Source organism: Dunckerocampus dactyliophorus, chromosome 6 (assembly GCF_027744805.1).
Source record: "Dunckerocampus dactyliophorus isolate RoL2022-P2 chromosome 6, RoL_Ddac_1.1, whole genome shotgun sequence".
Classification (NCBI taxonomy): domain Eukaryota; kingdom Metazoa; phylum Chordata; class Actinopteri; order Syngnathiformes; family Syngnathidae; genus Dunckerocampus; species Dunckerocampus dactyliophorus.
In genome coordinates, this window is record NC_072824.1 from 27,142,340 (window position 1) to 27,167,436 (window position 25,097).

Consider the following 25,097-nt stretch of genomic DNA (forward strand, 5'->3'; position numbering starts at 1 on the left):
AGAATGCTACACATCATCACAATGTCTTTGAATGCATCTTCTGAATGCCTTTTGGTTGTATTTTAATTTGTATTTTAATTTAGCCATTTTTTTGCTTGAAAATGCTTCACTTGGGCCAAAAATACGTAAAATGTACTTACATAGGCACATTTTTGACTAATAATAGGTTGCATTAAATCAAGAAAGACCATGATTCTGACGTGATACAGTGAAGCTGTGAAATTCGAACTGCAAAGGGGCAATTGTACATCCTGACAAAATAAGAGTCTCAGACTATTAGTGCCAAAACGTCCTCGTTTTGCAACATTATAAACAAGAATAAAACAGTGCAATTCAGCATAAGCAGCACTGACGGAGCACGCACATGTCGAAAACAAAGCAGGAGAAATGTCTCACTTAACAAAGGCACATCTAAACAGAGCGACAAAAAGACAAAACACTTCCGGCCTTCACAATAAATATCCTTTCAGCCTGCACTGACCAAAATAAAGGTCTTAGCTTTCATCACCCTTGGTATCGTGACCATCGATATTTGGATCGACCCGCCCACCCCCTCAGTGGAACCTGTTCTCGGATTCGAGTTGCGACACCGGTCAGGAGAGTCGTTGTACCGAGGATGCGATGTTGGGAAGCTACTACTTTTCCTCCAAAGCACGGCATGCTACGCCCGAACAACCGGAGAGAAACAGCCGTTAGCCGCCGTCATCGACATCCTATGTGCTTGATATGCGGGAGTAGGTAGGACTCGTTTGTCTTTTGTTGCAACAACATTTCTTCCAACCACCAGACGTGAAAGAGGCCTTCGCTTGGACAAACTAACGGTGTGTTTAACATCCAATCAGACACAGAAACGCTTCAATGTCCTTCGTCTTTTTCATGTTTTTCTTTCTCACATTAGAGGACGGCGATTCTTGTTTTCCTCGCCGTGTGACCATGCGAGGAATTCGGCTCTTCGTAGAGGAATGTTTGGCTCGCTGGAGTTAGCTCGATGTAAGCTACACAACATTTAGTATTGGTATCGTGAATATGTGATGGTTATTGAGTCATAATTATTAAATTTATGTGAGTGAGCTAATGGAAATAGACGATGCTGTTTGGATGAAAACGCCACTTTTTTTTTTTTTGCTATCAGACATGGTATACCCCTGACAGCTACTTGCTGCTAAACAAAAAGTGTTCATAAATGTTTTTCCAGCTTTTCCATCTTGAAATTCCTCGGCAGGGCCAACAGTAACACCATGTTAGTGGCTTCTGCCGTGGTGGTGTGGGAATGGCTGAACGAACACGGTCGGTGGCGGCCCTACAGCTCCGTCGTCTCCCATCAAATTGAGGCGGCCATTCGGAGTGGAGATACCCGCGGGGGGAGCGTCATCCTCGGCCAGGTGGAGAGTCGACTCTCTCCGTACATCATTGACCTCCAGTCTATGCATCAGTTCCGACAAGACACAGGTTAGATCTGTATCGTATTACTAGAAGAAGAGGAGATGATTAATCTCCCTTTCACTGTATTATTATCAGCCTCGGCCAATTATGTTTATTTTAAATAAATAGTTATAGTTACTGGTTACTTTACCGAGAAAGTCATTGAATTAGTAGGGGAGGTGGGTTGCTTCTTCATAAATGCAGGTAATTACCAGGGAAAGTAATTATTACATTACTTTTTGGAAAAAGCTTGAAAAATGTGGCTTGTGTCGTTACATACCAGTGCATGGCAGTGAGTGGTGAAGTTCATGGCAGGTGAGGCACGTTAAATGTTATTAGAGGTTGCTAAGAATCACCAAAAATAAAAGACTTAAGATACTTCTTAGGCCCATTTACATTTTAAACTGAAAAACATTTACGTTCATATCTTTTTTTAATCTGTACTGTATATATTTAGTCTATTTATAAATATGAGTATTTATATACATTGTACATGTATATCGGGGTGGAAACACTTTTTCAGTATGCAAAGTACGGAGTCAAAATGATTTCTCGCTTACTATAAAACATATAACTAATATATTAATATATTATATAATGTTAATATATTAAATCTAACCTGTAAACTTTGAAACTACTAAAATAAATACTAATGATTAGTATTTCACATTCACAGTTTTAAAGTTTCCAGGTAATAAAAATAGTTTATCATTCAATAATTAGAGTAATAACTAGACAACAAAAAAAAATCTGAGATTTTGAGTCGAAAATTTACGAGAAAGAAGTCTTACATTTATGAGAAAAAAACCTCATAAATGTACGACTTTATTCTCGTAATTTTACAAGAAAAAGTCATAAATTTACGAGAAAGAAGTCTTAATAGCAAAGGTCACATAAGTCCCCTCTTTTTACAGCTGTCTCAGGCAATGCCTGTTACGACGGAGTATTAAAATAATCAGAGATTTGGAGAATAAAGTCGTAAATTTACGAGACAATATTCGTAAATTTACGAGAAATAACTTGTAACTTTATGCTAAAGGGCTAAAAATGCGAATCTGTTAATGCTCAACTGCTCTGTTTTGCTGCCACGTTATAAATAAAATCTCGTCTGAAGCAAGAGGAAAGTTTCCTTCCTTCCTGAAGAGCTATGACACGTAATGTTACGACTTTTTTTCTCGTAAAGTTACGACTTTTTGTTCTCGTAAATTTACGCCGTTATTCTCGAAATCTCAGATTTTTTTTGTTTCCCAATGTGGCCCTAATACTCTGTCGTAACAATTCAATTCAGTATGGCAATAAAGATAATTACACATAGTTGTGTACATGACCTGAGTTGTGGTCAGTCAAAATGGCTATGTAGCGTTCATTGTACATACAGCTCATGTGTTACGTACAGTTAGCACTTGCTATCAAGCATTACCAATATGCAAGAAATAAAAATGATTATGCAAAAGACAATGCAGCCAAAGTCAAGGTAACATACTAAGAAGGTTTCAGCAATGGGCATATTTTCCATTTTAATCATGAAGTAATAGTTTCACAAACTAAAGTGTTTCTATAATGGAGTTCAGGACGCGGAGCAGAGCCATCAAACAGTTGACTTTTTTTCGACATAACTAGCCGCTACAAGTGAACGGACAACTTTTGTTATAAACATAAGCATCTTACAGCTGAGTTAGTTTATCCGTAACTGGATTAATAACGATGAAAGTTTCATTTCCGTGTGGCTTGTTTGTTCACAACCTACGTTGCCGCAGAGGTGCAGCAGTGAATCAGGAGGGGAGCTTAATGTCAGCTGATTGATGTCATAAGACATCTACGAGTGACGTTTCTGACGTGAGTGACACATGCGTTCGATGTAATGGGCGCCCCTGCTCTCAAGCACTATCTGTAACGGAAAGTTATATACTCATTTTGGGTAAACTTGCACTCATTCATTCCCAAAGACGTACTTATATTTTTTTATAAACCCGAACACTCGATCCCAACTACGTATTTTTTTTTTTGCGCGCGAGGCAAAAAGAGATGACGCAACTTTTCACTAATGGATTTCAGTTCAGAGCAATTTTAAGACATAAAAGCAGCCACAAGGTGGTAGGACTGCATTTGTTAAGAGCTCGGCAGGGATCATGTGGACGGAAAAGTCACACATGACAGGAAGGAGGGAGTGAGAGAGCGTGGAGGAGTGTGGCATGCAGAAGGTCACTCACTGTAGGGAGATTGTAACGCACACACACGTGCACACACATGTAGTTAAGTTCCAAATGTGAAAATTGTAAATAGTTCACGATGTTAAATGTTTTTTTAAAATGTAAAACAACCATTTTTTGTGTTGTTTATGTCGGTATAGTTGTTTAGATATTTGAGCTGTCACAAAAGCAAAAAATGTTTGTGTCAAAGTGAAAGATATGCTTGGAATGTATCTTTTCTCCCTTTTCTAGTCAGGAACCGATATTTTCCTGAAAATTACCCATGTTCGGAAAAGGGCAGAAACAAACATTTTTTTTCTGATGAAAGACGGTAGTATAGTCTTTCTTTTGGTAGGTTCCACGTGTATTTAGCCATAGAACACAATGTTCTGTGTGCCTTCAAAGATCAGTCAAAATCGTCTAGAATGGCCGGTACTGAAGGGGTTGTCTTTTGAAAAATGTCTGGGACTGAATGAGCTAAAGGAATTCTTAAGAAACGTTTCATTTATAGAGGAAGTAAAAAATGAAAACTGGTCAGATTACAATTTTGAAACTCTTAGTCCGATGCGGTGCAGTTGTACCCCACTGCAAATGACAGCCATACTGCTAAGCATAGAGGAAAACCGGAGCCTAATAATACATCTACCCTGCGATTCTTTCTACACTCGTGTGGATGTGTTTGTCTTGCAGTTCGCCACTAATAAAATGGAAAGTTTACAGACAATTAATATTCTAATGTGAACGTACAGTAATTGTAGGGAGATTTGCTGTTTTGTAAAAATGAGGGGAATGTCTTATAATGAGGTTGATGTTGTAAAACTGACTTGTCATCAGTTCATTTGAGGGGTTTTTGCAGAAACCTTTGTGCTCCCGTTGATTCAACAGCATGTCGCTCCAGCTGGGCTTGCTGAAGGAGTTACATTCCCAGACCCCCACAAAGCCACAGGGCAGTAGGGTCACGGAGGGGGGCAGGAGTAAGTTGTGGGATTCCCCAGAGACTACTGGAGGGGCTTCAACTGTGGTGTCGAGGGTTGCCAGTTGCCCTTTTGCATTTTCCAAACAGAGGAACAACAACATTTCCCATTTTCTCTTTCTGACAGTTTTCCAGGGAGAAGGAAGTGTCTCGTTGAACATAGAAAACAAGAAAACTCCTAAGCACACTGAAGGAGACAAATAATTGCTGCTACGTTGCAATGTGGTGAACACTGGCTTTTCCGCTGCATCTGCTTGTTGCATAGTATGTCACTGTAGTTGCTAGTTTGGCACTGTAAATGTTTTTATACAGTCACGTTGAAGGATGCAGCCCTTAGACACCACCACAATGTATTTCAAATAGTACAATGAATCAAATACAATGAATAGTATAATGAAGATGTGATTGAAGACAGCCTGCGTGAAAATGTCATTTAGGAATTACACCTGTTTTATATAAACTACTTCCATTCCATTCTCAGTGGCACAAAACTACAGTGGAACCTCGGTTAGCGTCCGACCCGGTATGCGTGTTTTTCAGTTGACGTCAAAAATTTATGGCCGCATTTTGCCTCTGTTTGCATACATTTTCCGGTGAGCGTACAATATGGCGCACGTCTTATCGCGTTGTTAATACACCGCTGGAGTCCAACTGTATTCTTAACCCATTCAATCCCAGCCATTTTTCAAAAGACAACCCCTTCAGTACCGGCCATTTTTGACGGTTTTGACTGATCTTTCAAAGCGCACGGAATATTGTGTTCTATGGCTATATGAACATGGAACGTACCAAAAGAAAGATTAGACTCCTGTCTTTCATCAGAAAAAAAAGTTTGTTTCTACCTTATTCCGTTCTTTTGTAATCATCAGTAGAACATTGGTAAGTTTCAGGAAAATATCAGTTCCTGACTAGAAAAGGGAGAAAACCAGCTTTTTGTGAAACGATACACTTAGACACAAATATTTTTGTCACAGCTCAAATATCTAAAAACCATACCAGCATAAACAATACAAAAAAGGGTTGTTTTACATCAAAATAACAATTTATTTACAAACATAACACCAGGAACTATTTACAATTTTCACATTTGGAACTGAACTATGTGTGCGCGTGCGTGTGCATGCGTTCAAATTTCCTTATAATGCGTAACCTCCTGCACGCTACACCCCTTCACACTCTCATTTCTTCCCGTCGTGTGTTTTTCCCGTTCACGTGACCTTCGCCGAGCTCTTATCAAATGCAATTTTGCCACTTTGTGGTCGTTTTTATGGCTTAAAATTGCCCTGAAGTGAAATCCGTTAGTGCGGAGTTGCATCCTCTTTATGCCTCTCGCACAAAAAATGTAAAAGATGTGTGAATATGTTGTTCGGATTGGGCGTTCGGGTTTCTAAAAACATATAACTACGTCATTGGTATTGAATGAGTTAATGTGTTTTTATCACAAATGTCCTTGTTAGCATAGCTTGCTCATAAAATGGCAACAGTAAACAATAGTCTGCTTGTTGTCCATCAGCGGTTAACTCTCTCATAAATGTTAACACAAAACATGTTTTTATAGCTTTACAATAAGAAAACAATTTTAAAATGCATGTAAATGACAAATGAAGGGGGTAAAGGAACATTTAAGGTTATGTTTCCCTTCATTGAAGACGCGGCTGTCAAACTTTAGCCACCATAAAACCCACAGCAAAGTACATTCACATAACAAGCCTGTCTCTATTTCTTTTTCAAAGGGACAATTTATTGAATAAACTTATGATTCCTAATTGTAAGAACTAAGAGTCCAGTTTTCTGAGGATACATCACAAATCTTGATATAAGGAGACCAATAAAAAGGTGGAGGGGTTCGTTGGGATCTGTAAACGTTTGTTGTTTCTGTGAGGCCTCTGAAGGATCATCACGCTGAAGCACACACAGGTTGAAGCAGCATTGCAAATAACGTCAGTGGTTCCCACTTTACGTTTCTGGCGAATACAAACATTTGAGTGTCCTGGGCTCGATTATTAAAACGCACAAACACTTAAAATGTGGACAATTAAACTTATAAATCAACAAAAGTACTTTTTTTTCGTTCTTCTTCTTTTTTTCTTTCTTTCTGCCCTAATTTTAATCTGATCCACAAGGCCAAACACGCAAATGTTTAAGAAAAGTTCTAGTAAATAAATGCATTGTCGTCATTGTCTATGATACAATGGTCCGATTTGGGGAAAAACTGCCATGCTACTCTACAACCAGTAGAACTGTAACTGATATTAAAGACCCTCTGTGCAATCACTTAATATATGATCCTCTGTTGCATATTAAAAAAAGATGGACGTTGTCAGCGTCCAAATCTTGTCAAGGCTTTAACAATCTCAGCCAAATGGCGCTTGGATGTCAGTGTAAACGTCGCGTGTCATTGCGAAAGTAGAGTCCACGTCCCAAATATTTGCATACAACTGCCCACAAAGAAAGTATTTCGGTCAAGACATACGTGAAGGTGCTGTGCTGTTCGGAAGTACCCAAGCAGCTATTAACTCAGTAAATCAGTATACCAGGGTTGGCCAACATGGCGACGGTGGTCACCTGGACCACATATCCATAAAGTTGTAGGACTATATACAAATTGTTGGTACCATACATGCCAAAGAAGAAACACAAGGATTGCTCAAAGAATGGGAAACTGACAAAAGCGATACAGAAAAAAACACTAAAAATGAACGAATACAAGTCAGACCTTACTTTTGAATAGGCTGTCAAAGTTAATGCGGATGAATCTGTCATCATTAATCTTACGGTACTTGAAAATTTTAACGCAATTAACCCATCTGCAGTGCATAGTGTCTCAAAATACTTGAAACATCTCTGGCAATGAATTTCATCAAAAGTGTTAATGGTTTGACAGCACTACTTCTGAATAATGTAAGGATACTGGTCTGGTTGTGTTGTACAAGTTGATATTCGGAATTGTGGTGTTTGTGAATGCACCTTGGCATGAGTGTGATTGGTGGATAAGGGGGAAGTGTGGTGGTTGGAGTTGAGCGCTGCGGAACAGTGTTCATTTTGCTGACTAATCATTTTTGTCATAGTTTTTGTCAATGACGAAAAATGGAAAAAAAAAATAGCAATCTCTGCAATAACAGCAGTAAGCATAACATATGAAAATAATAACAGATAATTGTGCAAATGTCACTTCTCTTCCATTGTCAGGATGACTCACCTTTTTAGCGGCGGATAATTGCGCCGCGTGGTTTACACATTGTCTTGTTCTCCGTAGCGTCAACCGTGAAATGTGTCCATATGTCTACTCTTCTCTGTCTCCCAGGCGTAAAGATATTGCAGCGTGTAACGTGTTACAATATTGCAGCATACAGTACGTTTTTTTTTTGTTTTTTTTTTTACAGTGGAAACTCCAAAAGCCCTACCTTTCAAAGACAGTAGTTCTCCGTAAACGCACCCCACCCCCTCTCCCACACGCATCTAATACTGCTGTGAGTGGATGTACAGTTGTCCCTCGCCATGTCGTGCTTCGAATTTTGTGGCTTCACAATATCACGGTTTTTCAAAAATGTATGCTCTTTTGTGGTTGAATACGGCCTATTAGTAAAAACATATCCATATTTAAGCAAAAGTTATGTATTTTTTCCCTATATTATGCATTTTCAAGCATAAAAATGGCTAAATGAAATAAATTACAAATAGAAGGCATTCAGAAAACGCATTCAAAGACATTGTGATGATATGTAGTATTTTACACTAGTCACTAGGTAAAATATTACGGTAATGTGCGGTGAGACACGCAAGCACCAGACTTGATCGCCAGAACAACAGGCTTTTATTGCAGGTCTGAATGATCTCACAACAGGCACAATAATCCCTAACATGGGGTACTGTTGCACCAAGCTAACCCATGCGAAGCTACAACTCCACTCTGAACCCCCGACGCCACTTCCTGTCTGCCCGTCACTCAGCTCCACTAGGGAACACATTTACAGCAACACGCGAGCACAAGTCTTATTTATGTCTTAAATGGCCTATGTTCTCGTATGTCTACTATATTGGGTAATAGGAGTATAAAGGTGAATAAAGGGGTGTCATTTAATGTCTAGAGGGCTCTAAGGTGTTAAACAGGTTTTCTATGCTGAAACTACACAATTATTCCATTTATAAATATGGAATCCTCTTTGCGGGTATGGAACCAATTCACTGCGATAAATGAGGGATTACTGTATTCCTAACTTCTTCCTTCCGGCTACAAAACAAAATCAGATATTGTCAACATTTGGGTCTCGTTTTCATTCATTGATGAAACTGTCACGTCATTGGTCATAGTTTTTGTCAATATGCATTTGTTTTGATTAATTACCTTCTCATTTTTTGGGAAAAAGGTTGTTAACAAAAGTTTATAACGAAAATTATTTATTAACGAAATTAACACTGGTTTGTCCGTCAGGCATCTGAAGTGTTAAAAAGCAGTGAGGCCATTTTTTCTTTGTTTGGACTCAGCCTGGCTCTGTCAACGCTGCGCCGGGACTAACTTTTTAACGTTTCCTCTTCCCAACTAAGGAACTATCCGTCCGGTGAGGAGGACTTTTTATGACCCGGCCTCAGCCCCAGGACAGGGCTGGCAGTGGGAGTGGGAAAATGATGCGGGTTCTTGGACGCCCTATGATGTTGAGGTGGGCATCGCCATCGAGAATGCTCACAGCCGCCAGCAACCCTGCCTTGACCTGACACCTCTTGGCTTTTGCTACCTCATTGATTTGCAGAACATGACGCAGGTGTGATAAAATTTGTGCGTTTCTGGCACAAGTCATTAAAATGTTTTACTCACTTAAGCTTTGCAACCTGCATGAATGACTTATCTGCTTGTTTTTGTGTTTGTTCAGGTCAATAGACAGAGTCAGAGGTGTCGAAGGATACAGCGGCGTGTTGACATGGCCTACCCGCTAGTGTCTGGGCCACTCCCATTGCCAAAAGGAGGAGGAGGCGTAGGTGGAGGCGGGCTAACAGGTGCCCTGCTAGGTGTTGGAGTATCAGGGGTCAGCATGGGAACTGTAAGCTCTGTTTACCCGAATGGGGGCATTATGACGACTGGACTGGGCCAGCCTTGTTCCTGCCAACAATGCATGCTCGTCTTCAATGTCAAAACAAACACAGGGGGAGCAGGAGCAGGGATACAAACTCTAGGTAGACGCGCGCTCACCATGCAACGGCCCAAGAACTCAGCATCCACCACCTTGAAACCCCTGAATCCATCCAAATCAGCCACACTTGGGAGAGGACAGCACCAGAAGTCCAACTCCTATCAGACGCTGCCAAATGGCCTTGCCATCTCTAAAAACACTGCGTCTCCAAGACGAAATTCCCAGTCGTTTGCCCAGTCACTAGCTGCCCTCACAGCAGGGACCTCCACGCTAGGTATCTCCTCATCTTCCAATAGGCCGCCTCCTCCATCTCTCCCACCCCCCCAGCCGCCGTCATCGAACATGACTGTGAACCCTTCGACCATTCCAGCCAAGCAGCATTCCTCATCTTCAGCCAATGAATCAGTGCCAACTGCCACATTAATTACCCCAGCCAGCACTGTGACCACGCCCCCATCCCCTTTGCCATCTCCATCGCTAGTGGTGATGAAGCCCCAGCGGGCTCCATCCGCAGCTAAAGTGTGCCATGCCCCGTTACCGCAGAGATCAAGCTTAGCTGGGCTGAGTAGACCAGCATTGCAGAGGATCGCCATGGCCCAGTCAAGAGCACTAATAGCATCAGGGTGAGTGGAAAAAAACTTTATCAAATAACTTCCATGACTTATGAAGGGTAAAGATGCGTTTAAAGCATCAATACATTTTATTGAACAGAAATGTTTTTACAATATAAACATAATTGTGGTGAAGACAAACATACACATTAGTTTGGACAAAGCCATTCAAGCTGTAAAATAATACAAGGACACAGGTTTCTCAAAAATTCTCAACTTAAGATGAAATTGATTTTGTGTTTCATATTATTTAGGCTACGCCTACACTAACATACCTTTTCAAAAATGCGCATTTCCCCTACTTCGGTGGACTTCTAAAAAAAAAAAAAAAAAAAAAAAAAAAAGTCTGTCGTCCACATAACACATTTACCAGCGCTCGTGCGCATTCCGATCGAGGCTTATTGGGAGTAAGTATGCTGCTTATGCTGCTTTTACTGTCCATTTCACAGGAGCAGAATCCTTTCACATGTTCAAAGAAACCATCTTTATCCTTCACGTTGCTTGCTGCGTTTCAGCAGCTTCGACTGTGCATGCAGCCAATGTGGATTTCTCCACTGTGCATCTGACATTATCTAATGTGACTTTCACTTTTACATGCTGCCTCACTTCCTTCAGGTTTCAGAAAACTTTATATATCCCCAAAGGAGCAATTCATTTGTATCTTACAAGCCATACATTCATCCATCCAAGACATTTACTGATTTAGTTTTGGTTCGAGGGCATCAGACGGAATTCTGTGGCCAGTATGTGCTCTGGTTGGCTCATGATTCTCTCGGCCTTATCTGTCACTTGCTCTCTCACGATTACACTCAAGTCCTTCCACTGACCGCCAATAATCTTGGAGCAGACCTTGACAGTGCTGTTAAGACCATTCTTGTTTTTCACAGACAGCCCATTGAACCAGCAAATAAGAGAAAAAGTTAAAAGGCTTTCCATACAATGATAAAAGTTGCACAGGATGGTGTCACAGACATGAAAAGAACTGAGCTTTCTCATTAAGTGTATTCTCTGTTGACCCCTTTTGATGATTGTATCAGTGTTTGTCTCAAACTTCAGCTTAGAGTCAAATGTGGTGCCCAAATATAAAATCTATGATTAGCCTTGGGAGACATAATGGAGATTAATCTTAAATAGTTAACTAAAAACTTTCTCCCTGTGTACCGACTCGACAACGTGTTACTCCGCTGGTCCGCCACTGTATTTAGGCGCCTATGTATTACAGCGCGCACATAAGTAATTATTTTTCTTTTTGTACAGTATTAATAATTGATGGCAGTGCATAACTAACCACGAAAGGGCAAAACCCGAACGCTGTAAGTTGAGGACGACCTCTATTGATATATAAGATGTACAATGACGTGTACATTATCTTTAAAATTGGCAGTCATTTACACAGAACCCAGGAAACATCATGAATGTTTTTTTTTTTTTTTAATCACCAGCTGCACGAATTGAAACCAACACCCGTATGGCAAAAATGTAATATTCTGTTAAAGAAGGCTTAAAAACATAATATGTCACACATTTCTTACAATAAAAACCAAAAGCTCCGTTTTACCCGTCCGGAGACGAACACTGAGTCTGAGTTTATGAAAATCTCCACTCTGATCAGACCAGAGTTTTCCCCATGCTCCGTTTTTAAGGACAAAAACCCATATGTGTGGAAGAGCAGCCAAAACGCAAAGAAAAATATGCGTTTTTAAAATATTTGTATCCGTACGGGAGCACGAGTTAAATGAACATTTTTAGACCGAATAAGCAAGAAATGTAAGCACGCCAGATTCTAGCTCAGGGCTAATTTCCATCTGTTGTTCCCAAAGCATCATAAAGTACAAACAAAATACAGAGACTAATGTGTACGGAACAATAAATACACTATATTGCATAGAGTCACATGCATACACCCCCTACAGCGCTTATACAGCTACAGTATGAAGGCAACACCTCATGAGGTTTTAGTGATGATTACAGTTTTGATTTGACCATAACTAAGTTTTCAGTTGGATATTAAAATCTTAAAAAGTGCTTGCTATCAGAGGTAAATTGTTCCACAGCCACCGGTGGTCTAGTGCTTTCCCCGTGCGTGCGTGGGTTTTCTCCGGTTTCCTCACACATTCTAAAAACACGCATGTAAAACCAAAATGTAAAACCGCAATAGAGTGAAGGCACGATGTTTGAACCGTCATAATTGTAAGTAACCTTAAATGTTAATTTATCCCATAATTCATCATTTATATGTATTTATATTAATTTCAAATGGTTTTCTGCATTTCAAACTAATTGTAAAACTATAAAAAAACAACATTTTTTTATGTCAACATTTTTTGATTAATTGCATTTACATTATTTGTCAAGGGAAAAATGGATTCGGTTAGCATCAGTGTGGATGGTCATCCGAGCGCTCACCTCAGCTCCTTTGGATTGTGCAACTGCAGGGGGTGATTCTATCAGTGATGTGCGGTCAGGGGAGGCTGGCGAGGCAGAGACCCAAAAAAACCTGTAAAAAAGAACATAAAATAAATATGAATATTTGTCCATTGAACTGTAATATAAATTTATTTTCTGAATGATTCCAATAGTTTAAAAGAAATTTTAAATTAAAAATGGTTTTATTTGAAAATTTCCTGATCAAAAACAGGGCAGAAACCTAAAATGAGGCTGCTGTGAGCGTCTTTTCTCGGCTTAGTGCGCAAGCCCTGCCTACCATTTGAGTGAACTGAGTTGGATCATGGCGCCTGCCAGTTTGTGTTTGTCACCATGTGGCCAATAATATAATGTTGCAGAAACACTTATTATACACCATGACTTTCTACAGATTGTGTTATGTCTTTAATCTAAGTGTCACATCATTATTCTTGCTAATCCCACAATAAAATACACAGAAATGTCATATGGGAAGCACTGTACTCGTTTCATCCTGAATGGTTGGGGCATGCGTGAGCTGGAAGGTGCTTGTCACTGCCGTCCTTCCATAGAGAGGAAACACCTTTTTTTTTAAGCCAGCAGCAGCAGCTGGAGAGCAGCAAGTCAAATGCATTTACTGCTGAATGAATGAATGAATTTGACTGTCAAGATGGAGAATTACTGTGTATGTTGAAGCTCACCAGAAGGTGATCAGACGTTAGGGTGAATGTACTTGAGGTTGACAGTCGAATCAGACTGGTGAATCGAATCGTCAAATAGTCGATTATTCAAAGACACCCCTAGTAATCACCACACAGTGTAGTGGTGTTGTTATTTAGATGGAAAGGTTGTTGGTGCTTTGTTTTTTAAAAATTACTGTTTCATGTAATTCTTGTGTTTCGTGTTTTATTAGTGTTTTATGTCTTGCGTGTTCTGTGTACAGTGGTAGAAGTTAACTAGGTATAATTGAGGTAAACTTGCACCAAAACTCGACTTGCATCACAGTCTAGGAACAGAACTGAAACAGGGTGGGGTGGATGATCACTTTAAATCTTAAAACAAGGTCAGATGGTTTTGAAATGTAGATTTTTTTTGTCCTTCAGACATGTCTCCTGCTCTTTCTGCCCGGCAGTCTGGGCCCCTCAGTGCCTCATTGTTGGTCTCCACAGTAACCTTTGTTGGTTACACAAGCCTGGGACACATTAGCAGCACAATGCTGAGTCTCTACTAGTTTTTCCCCTCATCATACTCCCTTTCCATCCCCCTCTCTCTGCTTTGTCCCATCAACTTTTACCCTGAGGTTTGCTTCTCTACTGCCATCCAGTGTATTTTTATACTTTTTGCACATTTGTAGTTTTTCCTCTGCTTTGATCACGTTAGCTGTGCTCGTGTCGGTGATTATATGCACGTCTATATAATGGTGCCACATGGTTATATGATGGAATTATTCTGAGTTGTCTGTGCAGTGTAGTGTGCATTATCATAATGAGGATGTCTTTTGTGTGGGGTAGACGGCATTGTCACTGCCCCTTGTCTGTCACAGTGCTGAGGGGAGTGCAATTTATTTCTGTGTGTGTGTGTGTGTGTGTATGTGTGTGTGTGTATATATATATATATATATATATATATATATATATATCCTGATTTATTTCTTTGGCATGTTTGTCACACTTAAATGTTTGAGATCAACACATACATTTAAAATATTAGTCAATGACAACACAACTGAACACAAAATGACATTTTTAAATGAAACTTTTTATTATTAACTCTTTCATTGCCAAAGATGTCTTTTGGTTTTTTTCGCAGGAGCTACATATTCATGTTGTGTGTGAATTTCTGACTTGTAGGCAATGTATTTCTGGCCCAGTAGGGGGCAACAGTTCTCTTTTCTTCCAACTGGCAGCGACAGATTGTCTACGAAGAAGACAGATTGTGTGTTGAGAGAGGAAAATGGCGAAACACATGCAGAAATCGACAAAGTACAAAACAATACAAGCAGCTAACACTGTCACAGAGCCTGTCTGGCGGTGGATCTGCCTTTAGTAGTGACGTGATCACGAAAGATAGAGGTGACATGGGTGATGTAGGTGACGTAGAAACAAATGCAATTGACAGTGGCAGACGAAGCTAGTGGTTAGCGTTGCTGAGCCATGTGGCGTGACACCGGAGCCTGACACCGGATGCAGTTCAGAGTCGGGTGACTCAGAACCCGACCCTGATTCTTTTGACAAGTGGCTGCCGTCTGGATCGGTCAGCAGCAGGGATTCATCCCCACATCCAGCAGACCCCACCATCACTCTGCTTGAATTTGCTTCTCTGCAGAAAAAGCTTGTTTTCTCTGTTTTTTCGTCAAAATCTGGTGTTTTTGCTGAAACTGCCCTATGTTCTACTGCCAAAATCTAAAGACCCATAAAGGCTAGAAACAAACTCTACCAAACCACTGTGAGGGCCATTATCCAAAAATGGCGAAAACAGGGAACAGTGGTGAAACTTCCCAGGAGTGGCCAGCCAACCAAAATGACCCCAAGAGCGCAGCAACGGCTCATCCAAGACGTCACAAAAGGTCCCACAACAATATCCAAAGAACTGCAGGCCTCACTTGCCTCAGTTAAGTTCAGTGTTTATGACTCCACCATAAGAAAGACACTGGGCAAAAACGGTCTGCATGGCAGAGTTCCAAGACAAAAACCACGGCTGAACAAAAAAAACATTGAGGCTCGTCTCAGTTTTGCCGGGAAACATCTTGATGATCCCCAAGACCTTTGGGAAAATGTGGTCTGACGAGACAAAAGTTTAACTTTTTTGGAAGGTGTGTGTCCCATTACATTTGGCGTAAAAGTAACGCCGCATTTCAGAAAAAGAACATCACACCAACAGTAGAATATGGTGGTGGTAGTTTGATGGTCTGGGGACTGTTTGCTGCTTTAGGACGCGGAAGACTCGCTGTGATAAATGGAACCATGAATTCTGCTGTCTACCAAAGATCCTGAAGGAGAATGCTGTTTGTGACCTCAAGCTGAAACCAACTTGGGTTCTGCAGCAGGACAATGATCCAAAACACACCAGCAAGTCCACTTTTGAATGGCTGAAGAAAAACAACATGAACACTTTGGAGTGGCCTAGTCAAAGTCCAGACCTGGATCCTATTGAGATGCTGTGGCATGACCTTAAAAGGGCTCTTCATGCTGAATTACAATTCTGCAAAGATGAGTGGGCCAAAATTCATCCATAGCACTGTAAGAGACTCATTACAAGTTATCGCAAACGCTTGATTGCAGTTGTTGCTGCTAAGGGTGGCCCAACCAGTTTATAGGTTTTGGGGGCAATCACTTTTTCACGAAGGGCCATGTAGGTTTGGATTTTTTCCTCCCTTAATAATAAAATGTTTAATTTAAAAACTGCATTTTGTGTTCAGTTGTGTTGTCATTGACTAATATTTACATTTGTTGATCTGAAACAAGTGCAAAAAAAGTAAGAAATCAAACACTTTTTCACACCACTGAGTGTGTGTGTGCGTGCGTGCGTGCGTGCGTGCGTGTGTGTGTGTGTGTGTGTGTGTGTGAATATCTTGTCCGCCAGACAGCACCCAAGACCAGACCTAACACGGTGCTGGGGTGAGGGGTTTAAAACAAAGAAACAAGTTGGCAAACTGTCAAAGACCGATCACATAGAAATTGCACTCCCACAAAATGTTTTTATTCTCTTTCCTGTGGTGAGAGTTAATGTTGATAATATTCGCAGCAGTTTTAGTGAGGGATGTGTGCTTCATCTCCAGTTAAACATTGGTGGGAAGCAGACAAACAATGAATGAGTGTGAGAAAGTCCTGTGCTGGCGCCGTAACATACCCAAACCTGCTGCATACTTCACCTGTGTTATGTCTTGGTTTGAATCTCAGACTCAGTTTTGTTTAATTAATCGAGCAGTCTAATAAAAAACACTTTATAGCAGGGGTCCTTAAATACATTTGTCAAAGGACCAGAATTTTTCGGCGCAGACCTATGAGGATAAGCGGCATAGAAGATGTATGGATGGATGTAAAATTGTATAAAAGCAGGTCATAAATAAATAGGTAGCTGCCAAAATAGACTGGTGCTTTCTGGTAATGTGCTGCAGTATGGATGTAGTAGTAGTGGAATGCCAGCTTTGTTTGACAGTGCAAACATTGCACCACATTGTCTTTCTTTTTGAGTTTGAAGCAATCCCACACTTTGGACAGCTTCTGCCATTTCCTTTGGGCCCTTTCCTCTCTTTCGACCTTGTCGCTGTTTTCCTTTGAGGCACCTCTTTCCACCGCCTCCCTCCACCACACGCTGTACCTGTGTTTTGTCAATTCCGGGCACTCCGTGTGGTCTGGATTTGATCAATTTATCAATCATCCAAGCAACAGAATAGAAATCAAAGCTTTTTTCTAATTGATTCAATCGATGAATTGTTGCAGCTCTAATGTCTATTACTGATCATTCATTCACACCTTAATCTTTACATGTTGACAATTACAGCTGTAACGGTTATTTTCTTAGTGAATCTGAAGCCTGTTTCAATTAATTGAGTAATCTGACCAATCGCACGAAATCAATATGTACCAAACAGTTATTGGTTTGGTCCGTAACATATCAGAAAAGAGGCAAAAATGTAGGTCGCTGTTTTCCAAAGACAAAGCTGATGTGCGCGAATATCTTATTTTGCCTAAAACGCAAAGATAATAGGTCTCCTTTCATGTAAGACTAAGGAAATGAAAAAATATCCACATTTGAGAGGCTGAAATCAGCGGAAATTTATATTTTGAAACAAAAAAAAACAAAACAGTTGAATACCACAATAGCTGTCGATTCTTTGGATAATCAATCATTAATTAATCAATTAATTGTTGTAGCTCTATTGGCGGTACTTCATTTGCTTACATTTTACATTTACATGTCATTCATTTTGTTCACGTTCTGTGTGGAAAGAAGGAAGGGGTATGTGCAGTATTAAAGGAACAGAAGAAATATGTTAAAAATACGGATTAAATAAGATTAAAATTAAATAAAAGTAATAATAATACATCTTCATAATCTACATAATAATAATACATCTTTTAGCGGGACTAGACGTAACAGTATGACGGAGTATTAGGGCCACATTGAAGAAAAAAATAATCTGAGATTTCGAGAATAAAGTCGTAAATTTACTTGAAAAAAGTTGTAAATTTACTTGAAAAAAAGTCGGAAATTTATGAGAATAAAGTTGTACATTTATGAGAAAAAACATTGTAAATTTGTAATATTACCTTTGCCTAAGGTCACATAAGTCCCGCCTTTTCATAGCTGTCTCAGGCAATGACAGCAATAACCTAGTATTAAAGTAATTACTTTATTGCAGTAAATTTATGAGAAAAAACTTGTAACTTTGTTACTTTATGTTACAGGCAAAAGGACCTCCTCAGGAGCTATGCTCTATTTTCCCTCTGACACCTATGACACGATGACACGTAATATTACGACTTTATTCTCATAAATTTACAACTTTATTCTCGTAATATTTTTACTTTTTTTCTTGTAAATTTACGACTTTATTCTCGTAATATTACGACTTTTTTTTCCTCCTAAATTTACGACTTTTTTCTCGTAAATTTGTGAGAAACTTTATTTTTGAAATCTCATCTCAGATTTTTTTTTATGTGGCCCAAATACTCCGTTGTATAAGAAACTGTTGGTCCACCTCGTAAAATAAAAAAAAAATCTAAAAACACCAAGACTGACTAGTTACAATGTTACCAACAGTGGTTTCAAAGAACAGATTGTACCAAAAACATTTCCATAATTTTGAATTAAACACCATAAAAATTGGCATAAATTGTCATTAGGCCCTAGTAAAATGATTGGTCACTCACCACTGTTTGGTATTCACGTACCTGTTGTAGCGCGTAGTCCAGCTGAGATGTTCTGACATCCACGTAATGGAATATTTATACGTTTTGATCTAAACCGAGCAAGAGCCCCCCACATGTTGGTCATAGAACAACAGTAATCATTATATGTATTATTTATTTTTTGTGGCTGGCCACAACAAATAAGTGAATGTATGGGAAACACAGCTAAACATAAGACGCTGGGAAAGAATGACATTAGTGACGTTAGTCTTTCCAGTTTCTCTAAGGCTGCATTTGAGTCCAGGGACTTATTTGTGTCATCTACTCCCCAGTGGGGCAGCTGGTAAGTGTGTTAATGAGCTACAGTCCATAAAGTTGATCTGGGATCAGACCTAACACTCAGCTGGGTCTTCCTTTCCTCATCCTGTAACACCTACCTTGCTAACACTGCACAGATAAATCCATTGACTGTGTGTGAATGATTACTGTTAACGTCACACAATGACTTCATCCTTTGCAGATCATATTTAGGTATAACTCAGGCCTCATCCGTAAATGTTCTATTTATAAGGCTGTTTCCTTCTCAATACGTGGCTTTTTTTTAAAAGCAAATTATATGTTAATAATTAACACAAAAATCTGGGGATGTCTCAGCCAGTATCACCCGATATTGGCATAAAAATTAGATTTTGTTTCATATTTGTACGTCATATGTTTTTCTGCTGATAATGATATTGGCATATGAATGAAGTCCTGCCCCATACAGCAACAAGTTTGCCAGCTAAGTACAGCTGTCCCTCCTTTATCACAGTTGGTTGGTTATAGATCCGACCGTGGATAAGTGAATTTCCAGGAAGTAGGATCCAATATTAATATATTTATTATTTGTTAGAGCATAGAAAACCTGTTTATGACCTTCTAAATACGGTTTTTACCATTATTAGAGCCCTGTAGACATGAAATAACACCCCTATAGTCACCTTTACACTTGTATTACCCAATGTAGTAGACATAATAATAGAAAATAAGCCATTTTAAGACTCACACGCTAGCATTGACAGCGTACTTCCTGGTGGCTATTGTTGCATCAATGTAACATTACTGACACCTAGAGACCAGTGTACAATACTACTCAACTGCCGCTGTTGGTGGTTAAGGAGAGACTCACGATACACTTCAATTGCTTTATTAACAAGCAGAAAACACATGCAGTGTACATTCACACATGAGCTGCTGTCAGCCACTCTACACTGCTAACCTGCTTCTAGCACTCAGCTAACAGTCAACTCTAGCCGGCTGACGTCACGCGTGTCACTTCCCAGGCCCTGTTTCTTAAAGGTGCACACAATCACAGATACATACAACACTTCACATCACATGTTTTGAATGCCTTCTATTTGTATTTTCGTTCCTTCAGACATTTTTATCTTTGGATTGTAAACATGTAAATTGCAATTAAAGTGCTTGTTATGTGAGGGGAGGAGTAAGGCGTCTTCCTTTAATACTTATCCTTTCCTTTCCTTTTCCTTTTCCTTTTATACTTACTTAATACTACTCAAATATGTTTCCGCCCTGCGATTGGCTGGCGACCAGTCCAGGGTGTACCCCGCCTGTCGCCCGAAGTCAGCTGGGATAGGCTCCAGCATGCCCCCGCGACCCTAATGAGGAAGAAGCGGTATAGAAAATGGATGGATGGATATGTTTCCTTCATGCATAACATTGAGTTCATGCATAACATTGAGTGAGCCCAGTTGATAATTTCATTGATTTGTGGTAGTCCAGAGTTTCATGCCTCAGGCAACAGAAGCCCAGTAAGGAGGAGGAGCCAGGTCGGCTGTCATGGGAAGACGAGCCCCTGCATGGCACGACCCGCTGAAAAATTGAAGAACTGGCTGACATTGGGAAAACATACCAGTGGCTGGAAAAGGCTGGACTGTAAGACAGCATGGAGGCACTAATCACGGCAGCACAGGAACAGGCCCTAAACACAAGCTCAGTAGAGGCTAGGATCTATCATATCAAAGAAGACCCAAAGAAGCCGCGGAATGTAACAGTGGGGTGCTCCCGACTTTCACGCACAGCCACTTTCACCTCAGACACCTCAGCTATGTTGATGCCAATGTCTGCGTTCAGACTCTGAAACTAGTTTAAAAACAGTGTGAAAACTGTGATTTTTTTTTTTTCGAGGTTTGAACGTTTTTGTCCAAAATTCCAACTGCTATTGGTCCCAGCCAGTTAGCAGTGATGTTTGCAGTTTGATCTTAGCTTTGCACATAAAATGTTTTTCAGCAATATATTTGTATGTCCAATCATACAAATGAAGGTTATGAAAGTCTGTATGTGTGATTCATCAGGTAGAGATGATTGGCTTTGTGACGGAGGAGGTAATCCCTAGCGAGTGACTGCATGACGTTTCTCTGAGCAGATGGAAAATCTGTGGATTAGCTCTGAAATACACAAACACGACCCGCCATGGTCATTCATTGGCTCACGGACCATCAGATAGCGTCAGCTGTGTGTTGTCAGATGAGAGCAGAAGGAGAGCAGCTCAACAGGCTGGAATACTTGTCTTCTGAGTTTTTGTTTTTCCTGATTTCTTTAGCGTGACGTCTTTTTTTTTGTGTGTGTGTGTGTGTGTTGTTTGATACCAGAGTAAAATGACAGTCATCTGTTTTTCAAAGTAAGGATATGTTTTCTTGCTGGTCTTGAATCACTTTGTCTGAAGCGTTAAGGTTTAACGCTATTGAGCAAGCCTGCTATCGGTATGGTAACACACAGGAGTAAACAACTTGTGTTTTTTGTTGCAGTGTTCCCACCGTGCCCGTGAAGAACCTCAATGGATCTAGTCCTGTTCACCCTGCGTTGGCTGGTGAGATCACACACACAAACAGGACAGGATAGTGCATTTTAGCTTCATCCTGCTTGCTGCATGTGCATTATTTTCATCAGAAGTGGAAAGACACTATGATGTGATCTGTGAGCCAATAACCTTTTCTTTTCCAACTCTCCATATTTCAGGGATCACAGGCATTCTGATGAGTGCTGCTGCTCTGCCTGTGTGTCTTACCAGACCTCCGAAACTGGTACTTCACCCTCCACCTGTCAGCAAGAGTGACATCAAACCAGTGCCAGGCTTTGGCCACTGCTGCAGGAAGACCACCAAGAAGCAGGCTCGCAAGGGTAAGCCCGACCTTCAAAGCAAACCAACACAGATGGAACTATGCTGTCAATAACCACATTGTATAATGTCACAGATCAGACACAAAAGTCAGCTTCACTTGGCTGCTATTGTTTTGTCTGCAGGTAAAACTCCAGAGGAGGTGGTAAAGAAGTACCTGCAAAAAGTAAAGAGTCCACCAGATGAGGTATGAGCAGTATTCAGCATCCTAGCCAGTACTTCATTAAAAAAATGGGAAAGAATGAGATGTTAAGTGTTCATCTTCCTCTATAGGATTGTACCATATGTATGGAACCTTTAGGGGGTCCGTCTGGTTACAAAGGTCCAGGTGTGGGACCTGTTTCCAGGGCTGAGTCTGTCGGGCGTTTAGCACAGTGTGGACACCAGTACCATTTCCAGTGTCTGGTGGCCATGTATAATAATGGAAACAAGGACGGCAGGTACATCAGACAGAAACAGTATTATGCATACAGTGTAAACTCCTGAAGTGACCAAATGTCTGCTTTTGTATCAGTCTTCAGTGTCCCACTTGTAAAACCATCTATGGTGTAAAGACTGGTAGCCAGCCAGCTGGGAAGATGGAGTACCACATAATCCCTCACTCACTACCAGGCCACCCAGACTGCAAAACCATACGCATCATATATAACATCCCGCCAGGCATTCAGGTACTCAGAAAGAACAAAGTTCTGTCTCATCATCCTCATCCCACTGATGACAGTGATGCTGATCAACATGAGTGCTGGAATTGAATTATGACATGTGTGATCAGGGACCAGAGCATCCCAATCCAGGGAAGCCCTTCACTGCCAGAGGCTTCCCAAGACACTGCTACCTCCCAGACAGTGAGAAGGGACGCAAGGTAAACTTCCTCTACCTTGCTAACACACCGAACTTACATTTCATGGACCTTCAGAGGCTGTACTAAAACTTAACTCGTTCCATCCAAGCCATTTTTCAAAAGACAACCCCTTCAGTACTGGCCTTTTTAGACGATTACGACCGATCTTTCAAGGCAAGGCACACAGAGTATTTTGTTCTATGGTTATATAAAGCTACCAAAAAAAGATTAGACTCCCGTCTTTTTCGTCAGAAAAAAGTTTCTACCTTTTTCAGTTCTTTAGTAATCAGCAGTAAACATATGTAAGTGTCAGTAAAATATCAGTTCCCGACTAGAAAAGGGAGAAAACCATACATTTCAAGCATAATGTTCACTTTGACACAAATATTTTTTGGTTTTGTGACAGGTCAAATATCTAAACAACTATACCAACACAAAAAATGGGTTGTTTTACATAAAAATAACCATTTATTTACAAGTATAACACCGTGAACTATTTACAATTTTCACATTTGGAACTGAACTATGTGTGTGCGCGTGTGCGCATGTGTTAAAATTTCCCTACAATGCGTAACATTCTGCACGCTGCACCCCTTCACGCTTTCTCACTTCCTCCTTCCTGTCATGTGTGATTTGTCAACATGATTCATGCCGAGCTCTTATCAAATGCACTTTGCCACCTTGTGGCCGTTTTTATGGCTTAAAAGTACTCTGAAGTGTAAATGCATTAGTGGAGAGTTGCATCATCACCTCTCTTTTGCCTCTTGCGTTAAAACGTTAAGTAATATAAATACATTGTTGGGATCGGGCGTTCGGGATCATAAAAACGTATAAATACGTCTTTGGTATCGAATGAGTTAATCAATAAAATTATTTGGACTAATTGAAGTCAATCAGACACTGAGCCAGCGGAGAAAATACAAAATAAACACTCATGCTAACATTAGCTTACCCTATTCCAGTGGTTCTCAATTATCTTCTGGCATGGCCCCTGCTCCTTGGGGACAGCATTATTTGGTGTATATAGTAGTTAAACGTGACTACTAATACTTTGGGGAGGTTTATAAACTGCAAATAACGTTAAGGCCAAACACGTAATTTTTAACTATTACTGTACAACTACTACAGTGTGACCGTGGGCTGCAAATGGCCACCAGGTCCACTCTTTGGACACCCCTGCACTACTGCACTATATTCGCCTCCATTTTCAATTACCATAATTGTAAAGACCAGCTATCTCAATGTTCGTCTGTACTACAATAGGTCATACTGTCCTTCCTTTGCCACCAGGTACTGAGGTTGCTCCTGGTAGCTTGGGACCGCAGGTTGATCTTTTCAGTTGGGACTTCAAGCACAACAGGAGAGTCTGACACGGTCATATGGAACGAGGTATGTTTTTAAGATAATGCTGAAATTGAGCAGTTTCTTCATACACCCCAAAAAAATATAAACTCAACACTTTTCTTTGCTCCCGTCTTACATGAACTCACCTCGGAAGATGTCAAACGTTTTCTAAGTCCATAAAAGTCCTATTGTTGACAAATCTGTCTAAATCCACCCACCTCACAGGTGTGGCATATCACGATGCTGATTAGACAGCATATTGCCTTAGGCTGGCCACAATAAAAAGCCACACCAAAACGTGCCGTGTTGCGTTCATATATTTGTCAAGTGTATGTTCAGATCAAAATCAGATGAAACAGTTGTTCCCTTCTTTTGAAGGTTCACCACAAGACAGAGTTTGGCTCCAACCTGACAGGTCACGGCTTCCCCGACCCTGGACACCTAGACAATGTTCTGGACGAGCTCCGCGCTCAGGGCATCACAGAGGATGACGGATTGACAGAAAAGTGAGGAAGCAAGGAAGAAAAAGTTGTGAGGGCAAGATGGTAAAGATGAACGAGAATAGAGGGTAATAAAAAAAATGCAACTGAGACCATCTTCCAGAATTGAAGTGATGCTGGAGAACATTTGGAGCATTTTTTTTTTCCCCAGAATGAACCACTTTTTAAAATGTATTTCAGTTGCTGGTGGTTTGCCTGCCATTCCAATACTGTATAGTTTTTTTAGAAGTCAAACGCTCATTGAAGGAATGAGCAGCAGTCAGGAGGCAGCGCTAAAAAAAAACAGCATGAAGGAGGAGGACACAGACTGTTTTGGCTACGCCACAACCAGGTACTAACTTTACATATAATAAGATGGTACTAATCCTGACAAGAAGTTTACTGAGTGAAAGTGAAAGATTGTAAATGTCCAAGCTGTAAAAGTTGGGAGAGGAAGGGAGAGAGCGGTTGTTGAGGGAGGAGGAGGGGACTGCATAAATAATAATGTGGCGGTCAGAAAGAAAGAAGGTTTATGAATGTAGTGTAGCATAGGACTAACTCGTACGGTACATTTACAGGTGCTATCACCACTAACGCAACACATGATGAAAAGGAAAAGGTCCCTTTGCTTCTTTTTTTTTTTTTTTTTTTCCTTTTTTAATCACTGTTGTGTATT

General features: G+C 40.4%; 1 protein-coding gene across 4 annotated transcripts; it reads left to right on the forward strand.

The window, feature by feature from the left end:
• The first annotated feature begins 339 nt into the window (after positions 1 to 339).
• LOC129182181 (E3 ubiquitin-protein ligase DTX4-like) lies at positions 340 to 25,097 on the forward strand. 4 transcript variants are annotated; one of them, XM_054777972.1, is made up of 13 exons: positions 340 to 738; positions 899 to 990; positions 1,196 to 1,449; positions 9,130 to 9,344; positions 9,453 to 10,333; positions 21,387 to 21,448; positions 21,598 to 21,759; positions 21,883 to 21,944; positions 22,031 to 22,197; positions 22,272 to 22,425; positions 22,530 to 22,619; positions 23,889 to 23,987; positions 24,321 to 25,097. In XM_054777972.1, exons 3-13 carry the CDS (start codon positions 1,239 to 1,241, stop codon positions 24,450 to 24,452), a joined length of 2,235 nt encoding a protein of 744 aa, XP_054633947.1. In that variant the 5' UTR covers positions 340 to 738; positions 899 to 990; positions 1,196 to 1,238; the 3' UTR covers positions 24,453 to 25,097. The 4 variants fall into 4 exon arrangements, with proteins under 4 accessions (XP_054633947.1, XP_054633946.1, XP_054633945.1 ...); XM_054777971.1 differs by having other exon boundaries at positions 341 to 821; XM_054777970.1 differs by having other exon boundaries at positions 341 to 738; positions 1,223 to 1,449.